At 39.7% G+C, this 22,430-nt stretch overlaps 2 protein-coding genes and 1 long non-coding RNA gene across 4 annotated transcripts in view; 1 reads left to right on the forward strand and 2 right to left on the reverse strand.

Moving 5' to 3' along the window:
- The window catches only part of LOC121403013 (NEDD8-activating enzyme E1 regulatory subunit-like), a 32,114-nt gene extending 29,858 nt beyond the window's left edge, over positions 1 to 2,256 (reverse strand). For both annotated transcript variants that reach the window (XM_041590162.1, XM_041590161.1), the window contains exon 1: positions 2,086 to 2,256. The gene's annotated coding sequence lies outside the window, so the exon portion shown is untranslated. The remainder of the gene's footprint in view (positions 1 to 2,085) is intronic.
- Positions 2,257 to 8,316: 6,060 nt separating this feature from the next.
- Positions 8,317 to 21,046, reverse strand: LOC108704823 (zinc finger protein SNAI3). The gene is made up of 3 exons (XM_018241507.2): positions 20,932 to 21,046; positions 10,280 to 10,864; positions 8,317 to 8,978 (listed from the first exon to the last, which is right to left on the reverse strand). Exons 1-3 carry the CDS (start codon positions 21,008 to 21,010, stop codon positions 8,797 to 8,799), a joined length of 846 nt encoding a protein of 281 aa, XP_018096996.1. The 5' UTR covers positions 21,011 to 21,046; the 3' UTR covers positions 8,317 to 8,796.
- LOC121403014 lies at positions 10,766 to 11,869 on the forward strand. Its single transcript, XR_005966950.1, has 2 exons — positions 10,766 to 10,854; positions 11,705 to 11,869. It is a non-coding gene; the product is annotated as an uncharacterized LOC121403014 (long non-coding RNA).
- Positions 21,047 to 22,430: the final 1,384 nt, after the last annotated feature.

Genomic DNA, 22,430 nt, shown 5'->3' on the forward strand with positions numbered 1-22,430 from the left:
CGGCTTAGCTGTTGATTGGTTCCTATCCTACAGGGCAGTAGGAGTGCTGAGTGCTTCCTGCTCCCCTGCACAGCCTGGAAAAGGAGGCAGCAGGAAGGGAAATAGATGGGCTAAACTAGTAGGGTTTTTGCAATTATTTTCAACAACTTTTCTCAGCACATTCCTTTTATTTTTAAAAGAGTATAATGCAGTGGCACATTCTTGTTTTTTTAAAGAATATTATACATCTCCTTTAATAAACGAATACAAAAGCACCCTTATGAGTGCAGGAGAGGCTATAGTATAAATAGTTTTAATGTAGTACTACACCTTCCTTAGATAGCTCACACTATGAACACAGGGATTTGCAAACTAACAACACCTCCACACAGTCACTGGCAGACACACTTTTACAGGGCATAAATCCACAGTACACAACACCCAGGATATTGGCACAGTGGGATACACACTGGCACACATCAAGTACACTTCCCAGTTCCTCCAGTGCCCTCTCACACTTGCAGCCTCAGCCTGAAGTGTCCTATTTGGGGTATAGTCAACACTTCCCCATACCTCCCAACTATCCCGTTTTTCACGGGACAGCCCAGATTTTGAGAACTCAACCCACCATCCCAGGTTTGTTACTGAAATGTTCCAACATTCTCTTTGATCTCCTGCACTGAACAGTCAGAAAAAGATACAATGGTTCTAACTTAATTGGCTTTTGGCAGAGCCCAGAATAGTGGCAGCTGCACTTTTTAATAAATACTTTTGTAACAATTTAAGATAAGCAAATAAGCAATTGTAAGAATTTAATATAAGCAGGTCTCTTGGGGAAACTGTGATTTGCAGCTTAAAGGGCAATTCACCTTCATGAGCAAAACTGTAATAACACATAAAAACTAAAGAAATATGTTTAAACTTAAATAACCTACCACATTTTGTAAAATGAACATAGCAATTAGGGGGTGTAGCCACTAAAAAGGGGCATGGTCAAATAATTGCCACTGCTCAGCAATTCTTTTTGTCCCTCTTTCTATTTCCAAAATTTTGGGAAGTATGCTTCCCTTTTTCCAGGGCCTTGCCCAAACACCAACCTGGCCGGGTGCCTATCTGTGGGACTCCAACACTTTTCATTGGATACCTCCCAGTGTCCAAATTATTCACTCTAACCCTGACTGATGGGGTACCCACTGGGCCACTATACTCACTTATTCCTTGTTGGGACTACAGCTGCCCATTTTAACTATCTAACCTAGGATTCATGGTGTACACAAACAGGTTAGGTCACATGATCCAATTAACAGACAGAGTTATATATTTTGCCTCTCCAGAGTGAACTTTTGCTTATACCTTATATATTTTGCCTCACACCTCTTCCTGTTACAGTTAGAGCTGCAATATTTCTGGTCAGGTGATCTCTGAGGCAGCACACAGACCATCACAAAATGTTGGTTCAAGGTAACTTGGGTAGGCAGAGTAGGCACTTGCCTAGGGCGCAAAGCTGGAGAGGGTGCCAGGCATGCACCTTCTTTGCCTGCTACCCCTAGTCCAGTCCCCTCTTGACGCTGTGGCAGGTGCTCGTATACAGCCTATTCGCATATGCGCGTTTTTACGCAAACACGTTTTCCCATGACGTATCTCTTTCTTTTCTGCAGAACCTCACCCTTTTATAACCTTCTAGTCTCCACATTCATGGGACGTTCCCTCAACTCTTATGCAATTACTTTTACTCATTAGCTAAAAGTAACCATCAACTTAACAATTCTCATTTTCTCTAATTTCAAGTTGTTTCTGTCCCCCACAGATAATTGTTTTAGAGACCCACATTTGCCAGAGGGTGACATATTTTCCATATTTTATTTAATGTAACATTAGTACGAACTTCAATGGACCTACTTTCCTACTCAACCTTATATACAGCAGTCACAGGGTCATCTTCCCCTATAGTTCTGAGCCCAGATTGTGGTGTGTTTGCTGAAATTCTGCCTGTAAAAAAAATGCATAGGGTTGCTCCATATTGGAATCAATAGAAGAGAAATCATAAGACCTAATAAAAATGACATGGTGAACCTTTAGTTGCCCTTAACAGTTTACATATCTTACATTTTCAGGGAACCCTGTGTAAATGTGTGTTGGTCAGCTGGTGGATGGATCCATTTCTCTCTACCTCTCTGTATATCTGCACATTGGTTTCCATGTCCAGGTTTCCTCCCTGCAAAATTTGCTAACAAGTGCAGCCTCCAGCTCCTGATCCGTCCTGCTGCAGCCACTTCACACGGAAAATATTCCACACATGTCAGGGCTCTGGGGAGTGTAAACACACACGTATTCATAGCACAGCCAGGAATAAAAATGTCATGGTACCAAGTCTCTCGCAACACGTGGGATGTACTGTGAGTGTATTAACACTTGCTTGTTTTTTATATGCATTTAACACTGCAAAATTAAAATGTTGCTGCTTATTGTTTGATAATTTTTTTCTGCTAATATATTCAAAATGTCAGAAATACTTTGCTGCCAGAACTTATGTCTTTGGTTACATATAACCCAGTTATATCAAGGCATTATTATATTATCCACCAGATATGAGGGTCCATTTTTTGCAGTGTCGGATTGGCCCACCGGGATACCAGGAAAACTCCTGGTGGGCCCAGGTGTCAGTGGGCCTTTTTGCTGCTATTTCATGGCCATTCCCTATTTCTATAAGAACAAAAAGGCTAAATAGATTGAATAATAGATTAAAGTATGTAGAGAAAAGACACTAAGAGAATAGAGGTTGAGTAAGGAGAGGAAGAATAATAGTACTGAGAGTGGGACCCTGATCTAAGGCTTTTTGGTGGGCCTCTGGTCTTAAGTTTTTGGGTAGGCCCCTGGTGTCCCAGTCCGACACTGATTATTTGGTCACTTTCCATTCTAAATAAACAACTTTATGGTAACTCCAAAACCACTTTATGCTGGTTAACTTAAAGGGATTCTGTCATAATTGGTATTACTAAAGTACACTTTATATATTGCAAATAATTCATTCTACAATTTAACATTATTCTTGAGCTAATAGATGTATTTTTGAGCTGCAATATTGGGATGTAGGCAGCCATATCAGGTCATTGTGCATTGTGTTTCAGAAAGAGCCAGCCACTTCACAATGGAACTGCTTTCAGACAAGCTATTGAGTTATATCAGGCTTTTATTTCTTTACTATTGAGTGGTATTCACACATCTATCACTAGGTGGGGCATGGGAGCATTTTTACCAATGCAGGTTTTAGGGAGACGTTAAGTTGTTACCTTCCCGTTGTTCTGTTGATAGGTTGCTGGAGGAAAGAGTGACTGAAGTTCAGAGCATAAATCACATGGCTGGGGGCACCTGGAAAACTAAGAACATGTCTAGCCCCATTTCATAATCAAAAATTCTGTTTTCTCTTTTGAAAAACATATTTCAGTGCTAGTAGCACTATTAACTGATATGTTATCACGTGATAAATGAATTTTCATGCTATACGGAAACATTGGCCTTTGCTTTCAAAACTGTGTTGTGATATTTTAGAATTTAAAGAGTTATTGTAACCTTCATATAGACAGCCAAGGAAATATACACAGAAATGTAGTCAAGGTAGACTTAGGTTTTTCATCACGAATGATACAGACGACACTTGCACCAGTGAAAAATGGGATGTATTATAACTTGAACTGCGCACAATGCAGAAATGTAATTAAGAGCTTCACATTTTCACACCCATATACTGGTAAATTTACTATATCAGATGTACAATTAATTAAATGGCTGTGCGGACTATTATATATTGGAGCAACAATACAGCTTGTCCGTGATCGTATTTCACAATATCGTTCAACAATACACAATGTGATGACAAAGTTACACCATTTTGTAATGGCGGGTCATACTGCCTCACAAATAAAATATAGAGTTATTGATTTTGTGCCGCTTAGGAACGGGTGGTGATAAAAAAAAAATCTGAAAAAGAGAAAGTCCAAGGGGTTTAAATTGTCACTATGTCCTTTGTGGCTTAATTTATAAGATAGTATTCAAAGGATAATTTTAAATTCTTGTAATTTCTTCTGTTCTAATGTGCCCATTTCAACTTTTGCTGGATCAGTAGTTAATAGACAAGGATAAAAAAAAAACCTGTGTCAAGCTAAAATTCTGATATGTAACACGTTTTTTTGTGTGCAGAATCCGGAAGCCCGTTATCCAGAAAGACCTGAATTACAGAAACGTCATCTCCCATTTGAATAGAATAATTAAAATGTTTTCTTTTTCTCTGTAATAATAAAACAGTACTTTGTACTTAATCCTAACTAAAATATAAATAATCCTTATTGGAGGCAAAACAACCTTATTAGGTTTATTTCATGTATAAATGTTAAGATATGGAGATCCAAATTATGGAATTCCCTTATCCAGAAAACCCCAGGCCCCAAGAATTCTGGATAATAGGTCTCATACCTGTATACACATATATGTATAGTCCAAGTGAAGAATCCCTTGACCAAGGAAGAAATGCCTGGGTGCTCAAATATAGTCAATAATACAAACGTTTCCCACAACTCAAGACTTAACAAGTCCTCAGGACTTATATGTTTATTTAAGGCAGGTGCATGGTCAGTTTTGATGCAGTTCTCTTACATTATTATTATTTTTATGAATACATTTATAAAGCGCCAACATAATCTGCAGCACTGTATGATAAATGGGTTTATACATTGAACATATTACATTCAAAATACAACCAATGACCAATACAAGAGGCAAGGGGGACCTGCCGAACAATCACATGGCATTCTAGCTGTTGAAGGGTTAAACCACCATTAATTTAAACAGGTGTTAGTTGTGGGGAATAACTTGGCATGTCCGGCTCTGGCGAAAGGCTGTAGGAAAGTCTCGAGGCTGGTGCGAGGCCAGGGAAAGATCCAGAGAGACCCACACTAAGTGCCTAAGAGAGGAGGAGATGTGCCACTCAGGGGTATACATAGTAACACAAGGGCTATTTAAAGATCCTTGCTGACATGCCACCATGGAGAAATCCCCTTCTCTGAGCCATCACTGGGATATTTATAGAGCATGGCATTCTGTGACAACTCCTAACTTAGCACTGCTTAGTGATAGGGCCACATTATAATCAGGCATGACACAGACTTGGGTAAATAACAGCCAAGTAACCCTTCTGTAGCCGGAGATTGAGAGAAGCACATATCAAGCAATGGCATTTATTACATTACATTATATTACAGCCTCCACAAAATGTGCTGTAGAAATGCTGCAATTATTATTCAGTATGTTTCTATTTTTCATGCTGAGGTGTGTTTTACTTATAATAAATCTGTGCCAAAATCATTTGTAATATAAACCAGGAAAATAATAATTCCCAGTGTATTTTGTGTATTTATATGTTGAAAACTGTTGGTTTGTATCTGGACAATTAAAAAATCTAGTGTGTTAACGGTGAGCAGGACCCTCTGATCCCACTTTTTATTCTGTAACCCTAAATTATTGTAAGCCCCTATTTTTTTATTTTTTTTTGTAATATTGTCTTTATTCGTTTTTCCAACATGTACAACCATTTGCAGATGTGGTTTATGTCTGTCTAATGACACGTCAATTAGAAGTATAAACGTAAAATCAAAGAGAACACGGAAAAGGAAATCAAAACAGAACAAAATAAGCATAACTTTATGTAGCCACTCAAAAAAATCCAGAGAATATTGCAGAACTTCACAGGAGACCCCTATTTTTTAAAAAAGAAATGTATGTGCCGTGTGCCATGTTGGCACTTTATACATTTTAATGACGAGTGTCTAGTTATACAGAGCTCTTTAAACACTTTACAGGGGGAAGGAGAGGGCAGTCAGTGGTAATCGTAAAAGAGAGTGAGAGTAAAAGTAAAGTAATCTGTTATTGATTTATTCCGCTAAAAGCAGTGTAGTACATTTTCAACACAAGACCTATTTATTCAGTCAAATTGAATGCATGTATATATTTCCCCTTTAACACAGATGTTCATGCTGAATTTACAACGCGTGCGGATCTTACTGTTTTTCCCTCAGCTGGGACAGATCATACTGTCTCTTTCAAGCTTTTTGCCTAGGGAACCCCAACAAAAGCAAATTACAATAATTATGTGTAGGAAGAAGAGAGTAGAGAGGTGTGAAATATATCATAGGAGACTGAGGGAGACCTGAGCTTGAAAAATCCCATTCACTCATCCCATGTCACTTATAACTGCCTCTCACGGCTCACCCTTTTCCACCTGCTATCAGGCGGACATTGCACCAGTTTATTTTCCATGAGGGACAACATCTCATCTTATTTTAGATCTGCAGAATACTTTCCCCCATCCAAAACAGGTGCAGTGCCATATTTAGACTCCGAAGTCTGAAATAGAAGCTACTTAACAATAAGATCTACTTGGTATCAGCAGTGAGGTTGGGTTGGAGGCAGTTGAGGGATTGGCCAGCACATGCCCTGCATTCTGTGTCTGCACAACTCATATGCTTGATAAAGGTATAAGGGTATCCTACACTGCATACAGATGGGCCAGATAATAAAGGCTTCAGTACAATGCGTAACACATACATAAAGAATTTAATTCTGACTCATTGCTCTGCTGATTTATAGATAGTCAGTGAGGCTGAAGAATGGACATGAGTGCAAAGTAATCTTTGTCAAGCACACTGGGAGCTGATCCAGAGGAAGGCAAACTTCAGAAATCAGCCATCGATTTAACTATTTGGATCAACAACGAAGTAATGTTATACTGGGGCATGTCACTTTTTAAAAAAAAAGACATCTTAGTAATTGCTCATCTCTTCAATATCAAGGTTGGAAAGTGATTGCTATTAAATGTTCCTATTCTATTTTCTTGCTGATAAAAAGTATTGCATAATTAAAGGCCCAAATTGTCAACAAGGCATAACCGCGTCACAAGTGGAAATAGAAAAAGTAAAGTATCTAGCGAATAACCAATATGCAGACATCTAATAATGTGGACTATCCACAGATACAGAAAGTTGGCTGGGTGCCACAGAGGAGACATGATGCTTATGCCCTTAAAGGTGGAGATTTAAAAAAAAAAAAACAACTTTCAGCCCTTTCTTGATTATTTGTATTATTAGTATGGTTTTATTTTGCCTTATTTTTCATTTACATACACTTTTATAAAGTTCAAATCCCCCTTTATTATTGCTACTAATGCCATTAACCCTACTTTGGTTGGGAGTAGAGTTTGACTCCTCTCTCTTCTTGTATGACCATATTAACACTGCTGTACAAACCTTAAACAATATTGTCAAATGACCCCTTTCTTTTGCAAACAACAGCAAAGATGTTCATGCATGCCCTCATCCTATTCCCCTCAAACTACTGTAACCTGCTACTAACTCTCCTCCCAAACCCTCATCTCTTCCCATTAAACTCTGTACTAAACACTGCTGCAAAAATCCTCCTCCTCTAAGAGAGAACAGCCCCCCCCACATCTAAAATCCTTATCATGGATACCTATAGAGCAAAGATTAATTTATAAACTCCTTCTCATAACTTTTCAAGCCCTTCATTCTTCTACACCTCACTATATCTATTCTTTTATGTGTGTCCATGCATTCCTGGTTGATTTCTCCATTCCCTCAGAGCCACATCTTGATAGCACCTCCCATGTTTTCCTCCTAAAACCCTTCTCTCTTGCTGCTCCTTACATTGAGAATGCCATCCCTGAATCTGTCCTCAGTCTTGTCAAAACTAAATTTTGGGGCTGTAAACACTTGGCAAATTTGCACAGGGGCAGTAATCCATGCAAACAAATCAAATATTTGCTTTTATTGTTGCTTTTATACTACCCATGTGCAAATGTGCCCAGTGTTTATAAATGAACCCCAAAGACTTGGAGCATTTGTATAACATTTGATCCAGTTCTGTCAGTTATGAAGCAGGGACAATCACTGGAAGCTTTAGCTCTTAATATCCCTCTATTTGTGTCAGTAAGTTATCCACTCACTTATTGTAAGCTTTATGGGGCAGAGACCTCCTTCCTCTTGTCTCTTAGGGTCTGGCCACACGGGCAGATTCGGGAAAATTAATCGCCAGGCGACAAATCTCCTCTTCTTCACGGCGACTAATCTCTGTGATCTGCCTTCCGCCGGCTAAAATGTAAATCGCCTGGGGGCTGGCACAAGGAACACTTCGTTTTCCGAAGTCGCCCGGAGTTTCCTCATGAGGCAATTATGGTTGACTTCGGAAAACTAAGCGTTCCGTGTGCCTGCCCCCAGGCGATTTACATTTCAGCCGGCGGAAGGCAGGGGAAACCAGATTGGGGAGATTAGTCGCCGCGAAGAAGAGGAGATTCGTCGCCTGGTGAATAATCTCCCCGAATCTGCCCATGTGGCCAGACCCTTAATACTTAGCACTTAATCTTTCATGCAACTGTGCTTTGTATTAACTTTTGTATTGGACTCTGTTTGTTCTATTAATTGATTATTATATAGTAGCACTATATAAATACAAATATACATTCATGCATACACACTTCAGACTTTCAGCTGCCCCTACTGAAGTATGGAGAAGAATTCAACATGTTGTCAAGGAAGGTGACCCTAGCAACCCTGGAGCACTTAGCATATTTCTGTGGAAAGAAGGCTTTGGGAAAGAATGAATAATTAAGCACCAACCACACATTTATTTCTGAATTCTGAATTTATCATTAACTTCTGTTTTGAACAACCACTGTAAAATCACACTTCAGCATGTTGCACGCAATCAGTTTATAGTCCACAGTAATCCCTGGTTTGCCAAACAATGGATAAATCATGACACTGGGCAGCAGCAGCCATCACGGTGCTTGGCAAGGAGAGAAATTCGAGAAAAGGTCTTTCCACATCCCGGACACTGATATCTCTTTATTTCTGAGTGTGTTTGCAGGTGAGCCCTCAGGTTAGAGCGGTCAGCAAATCCACGGCCACAGTGAAAGCAGGAGAATGGTTTTTCACCTGATCAAGTAATATAAGGAACATAATAAACATATCAGCCAACCTGAATTTATTTATAAGCAACTACTTTTCTTCAAGTTTTGGTAAGCATTAATATTTTAAACTGTACAAAACGAAGGCAGAGTTTGAAACCTTATTAGAATACACCACAGAGATATATATATATATATATATATATATATATATATATATATATATATATATATATATATTATATATATATATACACACATACACACCGAAGGAAAAGTTCAGCATTCTCAGGATTTAAAAATGCAGACAAAATTCTTCATTGGCGTTATAACTCCAATAATAGCCACAGATATCAGCTTCCTCATTGATTAATTTTTCTTTTCTTTATTACTCTGTTGATCCTCTATGTGGCGTTGTGAACTGGTCTATTACTCCATCGAGTATCAAAGTGTCAGTATCTCCGGGACCCCAAAGGTCCAAGGGTTTAGGTGTAATCTCAATCCCTAAAGCTCAGGGGCTGACGCCCCCCGTGTGCTCACCTTTTTGTGCCAGAGGAGGTCAAGGGGGGGTTCCACTAAGTCGGGGGAGGGGTCAAGGATGCTAGCTAGTTTCAAAACTGGAAATTTGGCTCTTAAAGTTATCAGGAGCAGTATTTTCCACCACTAGTAACTAGTGGGTGGCTGCCGTCTGAGGTGAGTTTCTCAATTCGTCTCATTGGCACCGTGCCCCTGTAGCATTTTTCAATTTCTTGTTTCACCCAAGCTCAGGCTGGCGTACAAATATTATCAGTTATTTGTGCCAGCCTGCAGCCCAGGTTGGTTGAGGGAGAGAGTTTAAATAGGACTTACAGTTCATACTTTATAAATATATGCATTTAAGAATTTAATTTACCATATGTTTTAATTAAATGAGAGGGGGTTTAACCATGAGTCGCAGTAAGCCCCTAATAATGGCCTATGGGAGAGGTTGCACACATGGAGTACAAGTAGCTTTACAAGCTAAATGTCTCATTTTTCTAAACATAAAGTTGGTCCCTTACTACTGTAGCATTACATGGTGGGCTTTCTTCTGTCTTTCTGATGCCCATCTAGTCCCTCCGACGATATCCAGGTAGCTAGGCAGTGGGTCAGTATCTCAGGCTATACAATTGACCCCTGAATAAATGGATATTTTTGCTCCTGTTAGCCACGGTACTGCAGCCTGTACCATGTGTTTACAGTTTAAAAATTTGAGATGGAATGTGTTAATCTTGCAAAAGCTTTACACTACTATGTTACTGTGTAAATAATCAGACGATAATGCAAACTATGCTATCTTTAATCACTCACCTGTGTGAGTCCGGATATGTCCCTGTAGGAGCCAAGGCCTTGAAAAAGCTTTGCCACAGATTCTACAGGTACAGGGCAATGTGTGGGTTCGAATGTGCATCTTGAGTGCACCGAGGCTACTATAGGCTTTGGCACAATGCTGGCAAGTGAAGAGTCTATGTGCTGGCCCATGGCAGTGCTGTGTTTTGTTATTTGCTAACATTCCATAGGTTATGTGAAAATCTGAGCATCCAAAAATATTGGACTGTTGTTCAGTTTCTCTTTGCAGAGGCATAAATGGAGCATTCTTGAATCCTGGCATCACATCTGTTGGTCTTCTCCTTATAGGTAAGTTTAGGTTGTTCATATTATCTTTGAGGGGTAAGCCGGTTGGTAATGCATCTCCCATTCTGTTTCCAAGGAAAAGTTGTGACGCTTTGTCAAGATATTCTTTCTGGCCTGTGTCCTCTAGAGGTTGGGATGGAACTGGGAATGCTCCCCAGTGCTCTCTGCTATCACTGTTTGTGCCTGATGGAGATGAAGAATCCTCATTCTGAAGCAACGACAACATTAGGCCAGTGCAAGAAAAACAGGAGGTATTTCCATCTGAAAAAAAAATAAGTTAAAGAACTTAAAATTCTGCCTATTGTATATCACCCATGTTTAAGGATAACCTATTATTCCTAGATCTCTATTCTATATATTTACACAGGCTGGCCTGGATTTGTGGAAAGGCCTGGGCCTAGGGCGGCAGGATTTTAGGGGGCAGCATGCTGCCCGACCAAACCCACATTGGTTTAAAAACACTGGGGATGCTCAGGAGATACAATAGTTTTTTTTAATTACCCCTGTGCCAATCCCCATTGCTCCGGTCTAGATAATGAAAATTTGCACAAATAAAGGGGAGGGCACACAGGCGACAAACGGCAGTGGGCCTAGGGGCACCTGCTATTTAAATCCGGTCCTGTACACAGGGCACGTCAGCAAGATAGACATTTATTTATGTAATGCCTATTGCCCTAATTACCAAAGCATGTTAAGTCAACGATGGATCTAGTCTATTGAAAAGAGAAAAATTGCTAAATAACTTTTTCCGGATTTATTATTGCAGCAATGGCAAGCGACCCACTGTAATTCCAGACGTTTTGTCACAGATAATTTTACGAATATATGCAATTGATTGGCAATAATGGTTCAAGTAGAATTATTAGAAACTTTTCAGGGCTTTTTTTACCCAAATCATTAAGAAAGATGATCTGTTTTCATACACATCAAAACAAGAGTCTAGCCAGATTCTCTGTAACACAACTAGACATCAGTCTGGCTAGCCTCCAATACCCTACTGTAACTACATGATAAACTAATATTTCATGCTGTAAAGCACCAAAACGACATTAAAACGAAACATGACTAATTTAGCATTTTTATATCTCTCTTCCTATAAAGAAATTGCGGCAGTACACCCGCCTTATTGGCAAAGAGCACAGCTTCTGGATTTTCCATCTGGGGAGTAGGATTCAACAAGGGATGAATTACAAATCTGTAATTTCATGCTATGTGTAATGGCTATCCCATGTTACTGCTTCTGCATATTATTAGATCTTAATTTTATGATCGTGTATGTCTTAAATTGCGTCTTGTATTTTCAGTGATTTCTTTCTTACTATATATAACCTATAATTACTGTATTTAGCCACAAGCAAAAAACTAGCTATTAACAAGCCATTCTGTATCTCTGCTGATTCCTGTGAGTGCAGGCTTATGTTGTATACCTCCACACAAGTGACAGGTCTGTGGTGTAAGCAACTAAGGCTCACTGAATTATCTGCTGACAAGAGTGCTGTTTTACTGCTCTGCGCTGCATAAGATATTTTGATAACTGCTAAAATGCCAGGGATCTCCACAGAGTTCTTGCTATTGACGGTAATGAGACGCTTACTGCAGGCAAACATCACAATGCAGATACTTATGTTGTCGCTGTTTTTCTGTTGGCACTCTTCTCTTTTTATACTTGTTTACTTGAATTTTTAACAACAATTCATGCATTAAAGGTGTGGTTCACCTTTAAGTTAACTTTTTTAGTATTTTATAGCATGGCTAATTCTAAGCAACTTTTCTATTGGCCCTCATTTTTTCTTTTTTTTTATAGTTTTTGAATGATTTGCCTTCTGCGTCTCTTTACAGCTTGCAAATGGGGTCACTGACCCCATCTAAAAAACAAATGTTCTGTAAGGTTTTACATTTACTGAGATTGCTTTTTATTACTCCTCTTTCTGTTCAGACTCTCTCCTATTCATATTCCAGTCTCCAGTCTCAAATCAATGCATGGTTGCTAGGGGAATTTGGATCCTAGCAACCAGATAGCTGAACTGGAGGACTGTTAAATAAAAAGCTAAATAACTAGAAAACCACAATTAATAAAAAAAAAAATTCAAACCAACTGCAAATTTTCTCAGAATATCACACTCTATTTCATGCTAAAAGTTAGTTTAAAGGTGAACAACTCCTTTAAAGGAACAGTAACATCAAGAAATTAAAGTATTTTAAAGAAAAGACAATATAATGAACTGGTGCTCTACACTGGTAAAACTGGTGTGTTTGCTTCAGAAATAGTTTGCATAAACAAGCTGCTATGTAGCCAATGGGGGCAGCTATTCAAGCATAGGATACACAGTAAATAACAGATAACTTCTGAAGAATTTCATTGTATACTACAGCACTTATCTGTCATCTGCTGTGTAGCCTGTACATTTTCTCCTTTTTCAGCTTTGAATGGCTGCCCCCATGGCTACACAGCAGCTTGTTTATATGAACTACAGTAGAATTTTTTTTTTATAATTTGCAGGTTTATTTGTGCAATAAAGTTATACACAATACAAACATTTATTCCGTTATAATCACATAGATAAACCACATACAGTTTTAGTATATTTGTACAAGACCTGGTAACCAAACAAGAAAACCAAAAAGGAAAAAAGAAATTAGACAAGGTAGTACATGGCATATACTCTATCTAATGTATAACAATAAGGAAATAGGGTTGGAATCAGCCCTGATTATTCCTCAGCAATAGCGTCAACTAAAAACAAAGGCTCATTAAGTTGACGTGGGATTTAAGGATCCCAAATCTGGGCACATTTATTTTTGGCTTCCAGTGATCTTGCTGCCAGTCTTTGCATATCTTCTCTCATATTTAACTGTTGGATCAAACAGGTGATATTAGGGGGTTATATTGAGTTTCCAGGATTGTGCTATCAAGGGAGCAGTTGCATTGAAAATATGAAATAACAACTTTTTGTTAGTATATGAACAGTTCTCCGGGTATATTTGCAACAGACCTGTTTGAGGTTGGAAGGGGAGAACACAGTCCAACCTTGTTTTTAGCAGATCAAATACTGCAGCCCAAAATGGCTGAACAGTAGGGCACAGCCACCACATATGTTGAAGTGAACCTATGGCCCCACATCCTCTCCAATAACATGGAGAGTATTGAGGTGTCATAAGTATAGTAGAATTTCTGAAGCAAACACACCAGTTTTACCAGTGCAACACAACAGTACATTATATTTCCATTACTTTAGGACACTTTCCTTTTTAATGTTACTTTTCCTTTAAGATATATGAAACCAGCCACACATGATATGGTAAGCTAGTGATGGGGAGCAACACAAGCATGAAAATGTTCCTGGGTAGGGAAGGGCTGTGATTGACTATTTGGTAGCCCCTATATGGACTGGCTGCGTACAAGAAGCTCTGTTTGGCAGTACACCTGCCTTTAAGCCAGGAATTCAAAAACAAGCACTTGCTTTGAGGTCACTGGGAGCAACATCCAAAGTGTTGGTGAGTAACATGTTGCTCATGAGCCACTGGTTGGGGATCCCTGAGCTAATCTGACCTTAATGAATCAAATGTGCTATTGCTTTGAGTGTGGCTCATAATTATGAGCAACTGATGTTCAATGCAGTCATAAGGAACTCTAGACTGCAAATGTACATGATGAGGGTGCAGCACCTCACTCACACATTCTCAGTCACACAACTGTCAGACCATTTTTAACAATAATACCAGAAAATATAGCATTCCAAATGAGTTGGGCAAATTGTACATTGTAACCCTAACATGATGTTTGATAGTCCTACTTTTTAAGGTTTGATCCCAGTTAGGATACCAGTGTCAGACTGACCCACAAGGATACCCAGGGGCGCTCCACCAATGAGGCAAGTTGAGACACCCGCCTCAGACGGCAGTGCCCCTCTGGTTGCCTGGGGCAGCAAAAATGGCGCTCCTGGTAACTATGATCTGAATTTCCATTTTTCTGATGCAGAGATCGCAATTGCGCTCTCTGCACTAGCGATGTGGAGCGCCCCCTACCCCCTCTGGTATGACATGGACCGCCCCTGACCCCCTCCGTCGCAACACGGACCACCCCGACCCCCTCCATCGCTGAAAAGGCTGAAGTGTGCCGTGGGGAGAGCAGCAAAAGGAAGGCTGCCTCAGGCAGCAAAGTGCCCAGGATCGCCCCTGAGGATACCATCATAACTCCCAATGATCCCCAGGAGCCAGTGGGCCCCCAAGCTTGCCAGTCCATTTGTCAATACATACACTTTTATATATGTATTTCTCATTTCTGTATCTTTACAACTGGAGGGAAAGATAGACAACAATAATTAAAGAGAAGCCTAGGCGAATGAAGACGTTTAGTCTAGTTTAGTGTAGAGAGTGGGCCTGTAGTGTAAGTTTTTCTGGTGAAGTCCCAGTGTGACACTACAGGGCACTATCCTTCCAACTGTAGACCATTTTGAATTATGAGAGGATATCCTGATCCCTGTACTACGATGGCAGTACTGGCACTATAAATTATTAGGTGCAGAAAGAACTACTTGTCAGTCACATGAAATAAATATGCGTATGCCTGGAGAGTGCCTGTGTATAACTCACAACAGAGCTGCTAGTCTTATGACTCAAACAGCACATGGTTCTGCCTGGTCCACTTGTATGTATTCAAACGTTTCTTTTTCATGTAGATTAGTTTAAAACACAGTCAAGTGTAATGGCATTGCTTCCTGTATGCACAGAACATTCTTTCCTTTCCTAGTCACTAAATAATCAGTTCCAATGAGAGTGCACATAGAGTTTTTATTACTGCCTGTCTAATTTTGTCAGTGACACTAAACTGTGACAGCAACTAAATAGCATTTTGACATTTTCTGTGCAGGAAGTTTCTTCTGCTAGCAGGCTCCCGTCCCACACCTGGAAAACCTATAACACCCTAAAGGATTTTAGTGCAAGCACTGTAGATTCTACAATCTACAACATATAAAAAGTTAAACAACCTACTAAAATTTTTCCACAGCTCAAAAATGGCAAAGAAAAAGGAAAGACTTATGGAGACTATCTCAATGTAAGCAATATGGCAAACATGATTTACTAATAAACACTTGGGATGATGCTGTTTTAAGCTGGCCATAGATGTAAAGATTTTTAAAAGATCCAATCGTTATCGTGAGACCACGATTATCTCGAAATGATCGTTTAAATGTAGGATGTGTCCATCAACTAAAAAGACCATTTCAGGCGATATTGCCAGCAAAACTGAAGGGTAGCTGCCTGCTTGACCCTGCAAACATAGATAGATTGCACTGGGACCGATAAAGATTTTTAAACCTGGCCGATAAATTTTCTGACAGATGCCGGGTGAAAAATCGTAAGATGTACAATCGTTCGAATCCCACTAACCGCATGATAATTTGACGGATTGGTCGGACTGCACTGAAATCGGTCGTTCACCAAAGAAGAATTGTCTCGTCTATGGGGACCATTGTACTCTGACATGGGGCTAGACATGTTAATTTCCTAGGTGCCTTCAGGCCACAGGCCACAAATACTGTAAAAAAATTGTTTATTGAGATTAAATTAAAATGCAATCAACTCCAATGGCCCTACACATTTCTTGCCCTGTAGGCATTAAGTCGTGGGCTAAATTCTCACAACAGGAAGTGGAAATTTAAAGGAGAAACTGCGAATAGCAATCCACTTTCTCAAGTATATCAATATAACTCCAACATTAAAAGCATTTATCAATAAATAGCAAAGGGAAAAATACAAATATATATATATATATATATATATATATATATATATATATATATATATATATATATATATATATATATATATATATATATATATATATACCAATACAAGAGTACTCTGCACTCAACCCATTATCAATATATTTAAGACAGAGACATATATATATATTCTTTTTTTTTTTGGAATGTACACTAGATACCCATGAAAGAGAATTATTCTTAAAAACAGCTTACGCACAAATAAATCAAATCCCAGTTTATTCAGTACTATCAGGAAACATCAAATTCTCAGTTCATACATAGAAATGCGTAGGGTCCATTATAGATGCTTACTTTTTAATTTCATCTCAATACATGTCATGTTTGTGGCCCTGTGGAATTCCTAGAGGGACTGAAGGCCCCCATTTACAGCTGAAGGTTTTCCATAGCTGCACAGCAGCTTGTTTATATAAACTATAATAGTTTTTTTTTGAGGCAAACGTGCCAGTTTTACCAGTACAGGGCAACAATACATTATATTGTATTTTAAAACACTTTCCTTTTTTGACGTTACTGTTCCTTTAACTATGCCTTAGCTCCTAATTGTGCATGCCCTCATATTTAACTTTTTGATTTTGCTAGTAACCTTCTGTTACACTTAGAACTAAGAAAAATATACTTTGATATTAAACGTATGAGACATATGTGTTACCATTCCTCGGGAAATTATGTCTGGCAGTCGATTGCTTATTTTTCCTTTATTTGGGATGCTTTGTTGGAGAGTTTAATTAAAAAAAATAAGAAGCTTCTCATCTAAAACCTGGTGAGCTTTTTATTTTTTGCAAAAGAAAAATCCCACTTGAAGAAAAAGAAAAAGCAACCAATGGCAGAAAATGCATTTTTTCCCATCTACTCAAGATGACTTTAGATTCATAACAATTATGTCCCTAAGAAATGGTACAAAATTTCTGTACTTATAACTAGAGACTGTACTTAGCTATAACTATAACTTAGCTATAACTAGAGATTTAGAATGCTGAGTGATAGGTATATTTTTTGCACCAGGTCGGGCCGTACATCTGTATTTCATTGCTCTCATGTCAAACTGCAGAGGTGGAGGATGGCAATATTTACATCATCATCGGGTTTCTCTCCGGAAAATAACACTTCTCACAAAAATTATTTCTTGCCTACTGTAGCTGTTGCTTTTCGAAAAATATCACTGGCTTTGCCACCCAGAGATGTGTTAAGTACAGAATACACTCTCAGGAGTGGGTAAAGGAAAATTGTTTAGAGGTGACACGGATACTTTTGCTGTAGGCATTGTAATATATTGTTAATATATTTGTAAAGCAATCCACATCTTGCTGTCATTAGGTAAAGTGTGCAGGCAAATTGATCATCTTTGGGCTTGGTTAATGGAAGCTTGAGCTGGCTCAGCTTGTGTACTACTTTGCTGAAAGGCAGTGTTTAAAGGTGGCCATACACGGCCGATAAAAGCATCCGACAGACCGAGTCGAAAGTCGGCCAGATCTCGATCGGATGGGACTAAATATCCCGTCCGATCGCGGCCGCATCTGTTCATTGATGCGGTCCTGCGATCCGACCGCCAGTTACAATTTGTTAGGATCCGATCGTTGGGCCCTAGGGCCCACGATTGGATCAGCCCGATATTGCCCACCTCAAGGTGGGCATATCGGGGAGAGATATGCTCGTTTGGCGACATCGCCAAATGAGCGGATCTCTCTGTGTATGGCCACCTTAAAGGTTAAACTACATGGGAGGTTTTGATCAAATTTTGTGGGTCAGATTTTATCGGATCTTGCCATGCAACACCATGAGATTTGTAGGATGGTACAAAATCTGACCCCCCTAAAGCTAGAATGTGAAGTCGGATCATATAAATAGTGATGGGTGAATTTATTAGCCAGGCGCAAATTTGTGGCGAATTCCCACGATTCGCCCGCCTGCGAATAAATTCTTAAAACTGCCGAGAAAATTCGCCAGCGTCCGTTTTTTTGGACGCCGGCGCATTTTCGCTGGCAAATGTGCGCCGGCATCCAAAAATGGACGCCGGCATCAAAAACGAGACAAAGGCGCCGTTTCGTGAATTTTTTGCTGTTTCAGGAAATTTGCGAATTTTTCTGTGAAGCGAAACTGGGCAAATTTGCCCGTCACTATATATAAAGTCAGATAGTGTCATTTGTTCATGCATTCTACATCTGACATGTACATCCATGTAGTTTACACATTAGATTTTTGTCATTCCCATTATATTTTGACCCATGTGACGACTTCTAGAATGCGTTTTGACAATCCAACACCATTCTGCAAACTCTCCCGTGGAGTTGAGCCCTAAAGCAAGGCAAGTACACAAAGCTCCTTTAATTTCAAATGGTTGCGAAACAGAAAAAACGTTTTCTATCTGGTATGGAAAGCAGTTCATAAATGGATGATTAAAAAAGAAAACAAGGTAACAAATCCCTAAGGGCCACTACAACTTTTTGAGTAATAGCAATAAAAACATGAACGCAGAATTATTTCCCTTCGTACCTTCCTTCACACACCTTCAATTAAGTGGTTCAGCTTGTCTTTAAATCCTTATCTAAGCTGCAAGTTAACCTTCTTTATCACCTCTCCTGACCCTCCGGTTGTGTTACAGTTCTGTAGCAAGACACCAGAATGGAGCTTGGCTTATCAGGCAAGATCAATAACCTGATGCAGTTGGAAGCATCAGGTGAAACAGATCTAGATTCCACCATTCTCTATTCATTTAATGGAATTTTAGAAGCATATTTATGAAAAAGGGGAACTTTCCCACTTTGATATATATGTCACTTCAAATCCGGCAGAAATGAAGTGCAATGGAATTTTACCTCTGGTAAACTGTTATCTGTATTTCACCTTTAATAAATATCCCCACAGAGGTACAACTCCGAGTTAAATTCATACATCTGCCCAAAAGGCAAGAAAGCAAAAATATTTTCTAAAAATTCCACTGCTGTAAAACTGCACTCACCCACGGTCACATACCGTAGAACCTTCTGCTAATGGGGGCGGTTGTCCAGATTTTTGCGAGAGTTACTACATAATTGTTTGCTCTTGTGCCGAGCTATTAATTACCTTTGCTATTTCTCATGCTAGGGTGGAATAAAGAGAATTGAGACGTTCTGCAGCAGGTGCACTGCTTTTTTGTGTACAACCCACGTAATTAAGCCGCTAGCAGACTGGGCTCTACGAAACCCCTATTCAACATAAAAGTACCAGTGCTGACCAATTATAGCTACAGGTGGATTTTGTACCATAGTCGGTCTCTCTGTTGCATTAATTCCTAGCTGCACCTGCTTCTCCGTTTGTATAAGAAGAGCATAACAGAGAAAAATGAATAGAGAACGGAAGCTAAATTCCCAGCTCCTTCATTTGCAGTGCAATACAACGTCCAGCCTAGAAAATCCTGCATTGCTTAATGCCATGATACTGAGCAATTTTTCTTTATTGGTAATGGTGGGTTTTCCCCAATGAGGCTATAAACAATGAACATCAGCAAAAGAGATAACCTTCTCGTTTTAATTTTAAATTTGCAGCCTTTGTGCAAATAGTGATCATGTGAAAAAGCAAATAAAAACACTGTGTGGTTTAAAATCTCAATGGACCTCATGTGCTGGAATTTTTCATTATAAAGCAGATCCACTATTGAAGATTACTGGGCCCAACATCAATATTGTATACATTTCTCTCATCTACCAGACTTTGATCGTTTACACTCACCACCCACTGGGATAGCTGTGTCTATTGCGGCACCTCTGAGACTGGAGATTTTCCACGGAAATACTCATGTGCACTTTTAGAAAATGCCCCTAAATTAAAACCAGTGACAGTTACTGTTTATTATGTAGAAAATCTAAACTCTCCAGTTGGAGCTCAAAAGACTGGGTTCAAAAAAGGACACTGAGAAGTTACCCACAAATTACTAAAATAACCAAATCTATGAATAGGGACTCCCCTTAGTAGTTAGGGGGATAGGTAGGGAATATAAAATAAAATTCAAAATATTAGCTGTGAGTACTTAGGAAAGTAAGTTCAATTTCGTAGGAAACCAATGCTCGGAACATTGGATCAGGGTAGGGTGCAGACAAGAGCTCACCTTTATTACATAGCAGCAAGCCTAGTTTGTGCCAATCTGGATCTCTGTAGCCAGGAAAGTACCTTATATTTGTAAGACATGCAGAAATATATACCTGCACTTGGGTTCTTACCTACATGGTTTAGCTCAGCCTGGAAACATCCTTGTTACAGTGTGTATATATATATATATATATATATATATATATATATATATATATATATATATATATATATATATATATAAAACAGGCGTCTTCCTACATTATACAGATTCCAAGCATGGCAGTGGCCTGTCTGCAGTTAGAGGTATCCCTATATAGGCCAAAAATTGAATATAGTCTCACCCTGTTCTGAAAATCGCTAAATCAGATTTCTTTAAAAATACACTATGAAATCACCTGCCCAGAAACTATTTTAGTTAAATGAATTTTTAAGGGGTGAAATAGATGGGCACCCATCCAGAATGTGCTTGCTTACCTGCCTGCGCCTCTAGCAGCTGTCCATAGTTGGGGATCCTGTAGCTACAAGGTTTCTTCACTAGGAATGACCTGGGCATCCTTTGTTACTTTCCTACTCTCACGGTTCCAGCCTGGGACAGTGACACTCTGGACAGAAATTCCCTGGGTTAATTAGCATGTAAACTAGACGGGAGCCAATGAAAGAGGCAGACAAGTGCAGTGGGCAAAGCCTAAGGAGGGGTTTCCCAGCTAATATTCCCAGCTGCAGCAGGTGCATTTACAGGGGGTATTACAGCTACTATTCAGAAATAAGGCTCTAACAAAATCATAGGAAAATTTAGCTTATTTGTTATGAGCAGCTGCTTTATAACAGTGACTTTATAAAAAATAAGTTTTAGAACAAATTCACATAAACAGCTATTTCTGAAATCATTTAATTTATTTCTTTGTTCCCAAATTTGATTGTAGCCCTTTTTTTGGAGAAAAAACACGTTTCTGTTAATTGTCATTCTGACTTCACTAGTTGGGGAAAGATGCTATCACAGACACTTGGGCTGTTTTTGTTGTTTAGAGACAGACATTTTGATTGTTGTGATTCTCTAGTGCAGTGATGTCCAACAGCGCCCCCCCTTGTGTGGCCCCCCAGCTGCCTGCTGTGTTTGCTTAGCATGTGTAAGATTTAAATGGTATCACTACAGAGATTAACTGGCCCCTGCATTGTTTAAACCTCAAATTCAGACTAATCCCCTGCTCTGTTCTGCCTTCCATATGGTCCCTGCTCTGCCTGTGTGTGCCATGTGCCCTACTCTGACTGCGCGTTCCCTGCTCTGCCTGTGCGTGCCCTACTCTGCCTGTGTGTGTCATACTCTGCCTGTGTGCCATACTCTGCCTGCGTGTACCATGCTCTGCCTGCGTGTGCCCTGCTCTGCCTGTGTGTGTCATACTCTGCCTGTGTGTGTCCTGCTCTGCCTGTGTGTGCCATACTCTGCCTGCGTGTACCCTGCTCTGCCTGCGTGTACCCTGCTCTGCCTGCGTGTGCCCTGCTCTGCCTGTGTGTGTCATACTCTGCCTGTGTGTGTCCTGCTCTGCCTGTGTGTGCCATACTCTGCCTGCGTGTACCCTGCTCTGCCTGCGTGTACCCTGCTCTGCCTGCGTGTGCCCTGCTCTGCCTGTGTGTGTCATACTCTGCCTGTGTGTGTCCTGCTCTGCCTGTGTGTGCCACACTCTGCCTGTTTGTGCCCTGCTCTGCCTGTGGAACATAAGCCTGGTATTTGTTCTGGTGGTTTGTTAGCATTTGAAAATAAATTATTGTTAGGGGCCCCTAAGGTGTTTAATCATGTGCTGGGGTGCTCTGTTATCCAAGGGGAAGAGGAGGTATATGGATTTAAGGGTATGTCTTAATATGACAACTTTTTTCACATATGAGTGATAGTGATACCTCTGCAGTGAGCACCAACAATTGGGTTGTTTGGTGTGCTACCACAATTAATATGGACATGATCTTGTGTTAAGATGGGT

Source organism: Xenopus laevis, chromosome 4L, assembly GCF_017654675.1.
Source record: "Xenopus laevis strain J_2021 chromosome 4L, Xenopus_laevis_v10.1, whole genome shotgun sequence".
In the NCBI taxonomy this organism is placed as follows: Eukaryota; Metazoa; Chordata; class Amphibia; order Anura; family Pipidae; genus Xenopus; species Xenopus laevis.

Coding starts and splice junctions, on each gene's coding strand:
- LOC108704823 (XM_018241507.2), bottom strand. CDS start 21,010: ATGCCCAGGTCATTCCTAGTGAAGAAACCTTGTAGCTACAGGATCCCC. Junction 10,865..20,931: donor GCTGCTAGAGGCGCAGGCAG/GTAAGCAAGCAC, acceptor TTTTTTTTTCAG/ATGGAAATACCTCCTGTTTT. Junction 8,979..10,279: donor ACATATCCGGACTCACACAG/GTGAGTGATTAA, acceptor TTACTTGATCAG/GTGAAAAACCATTCTCCTGC.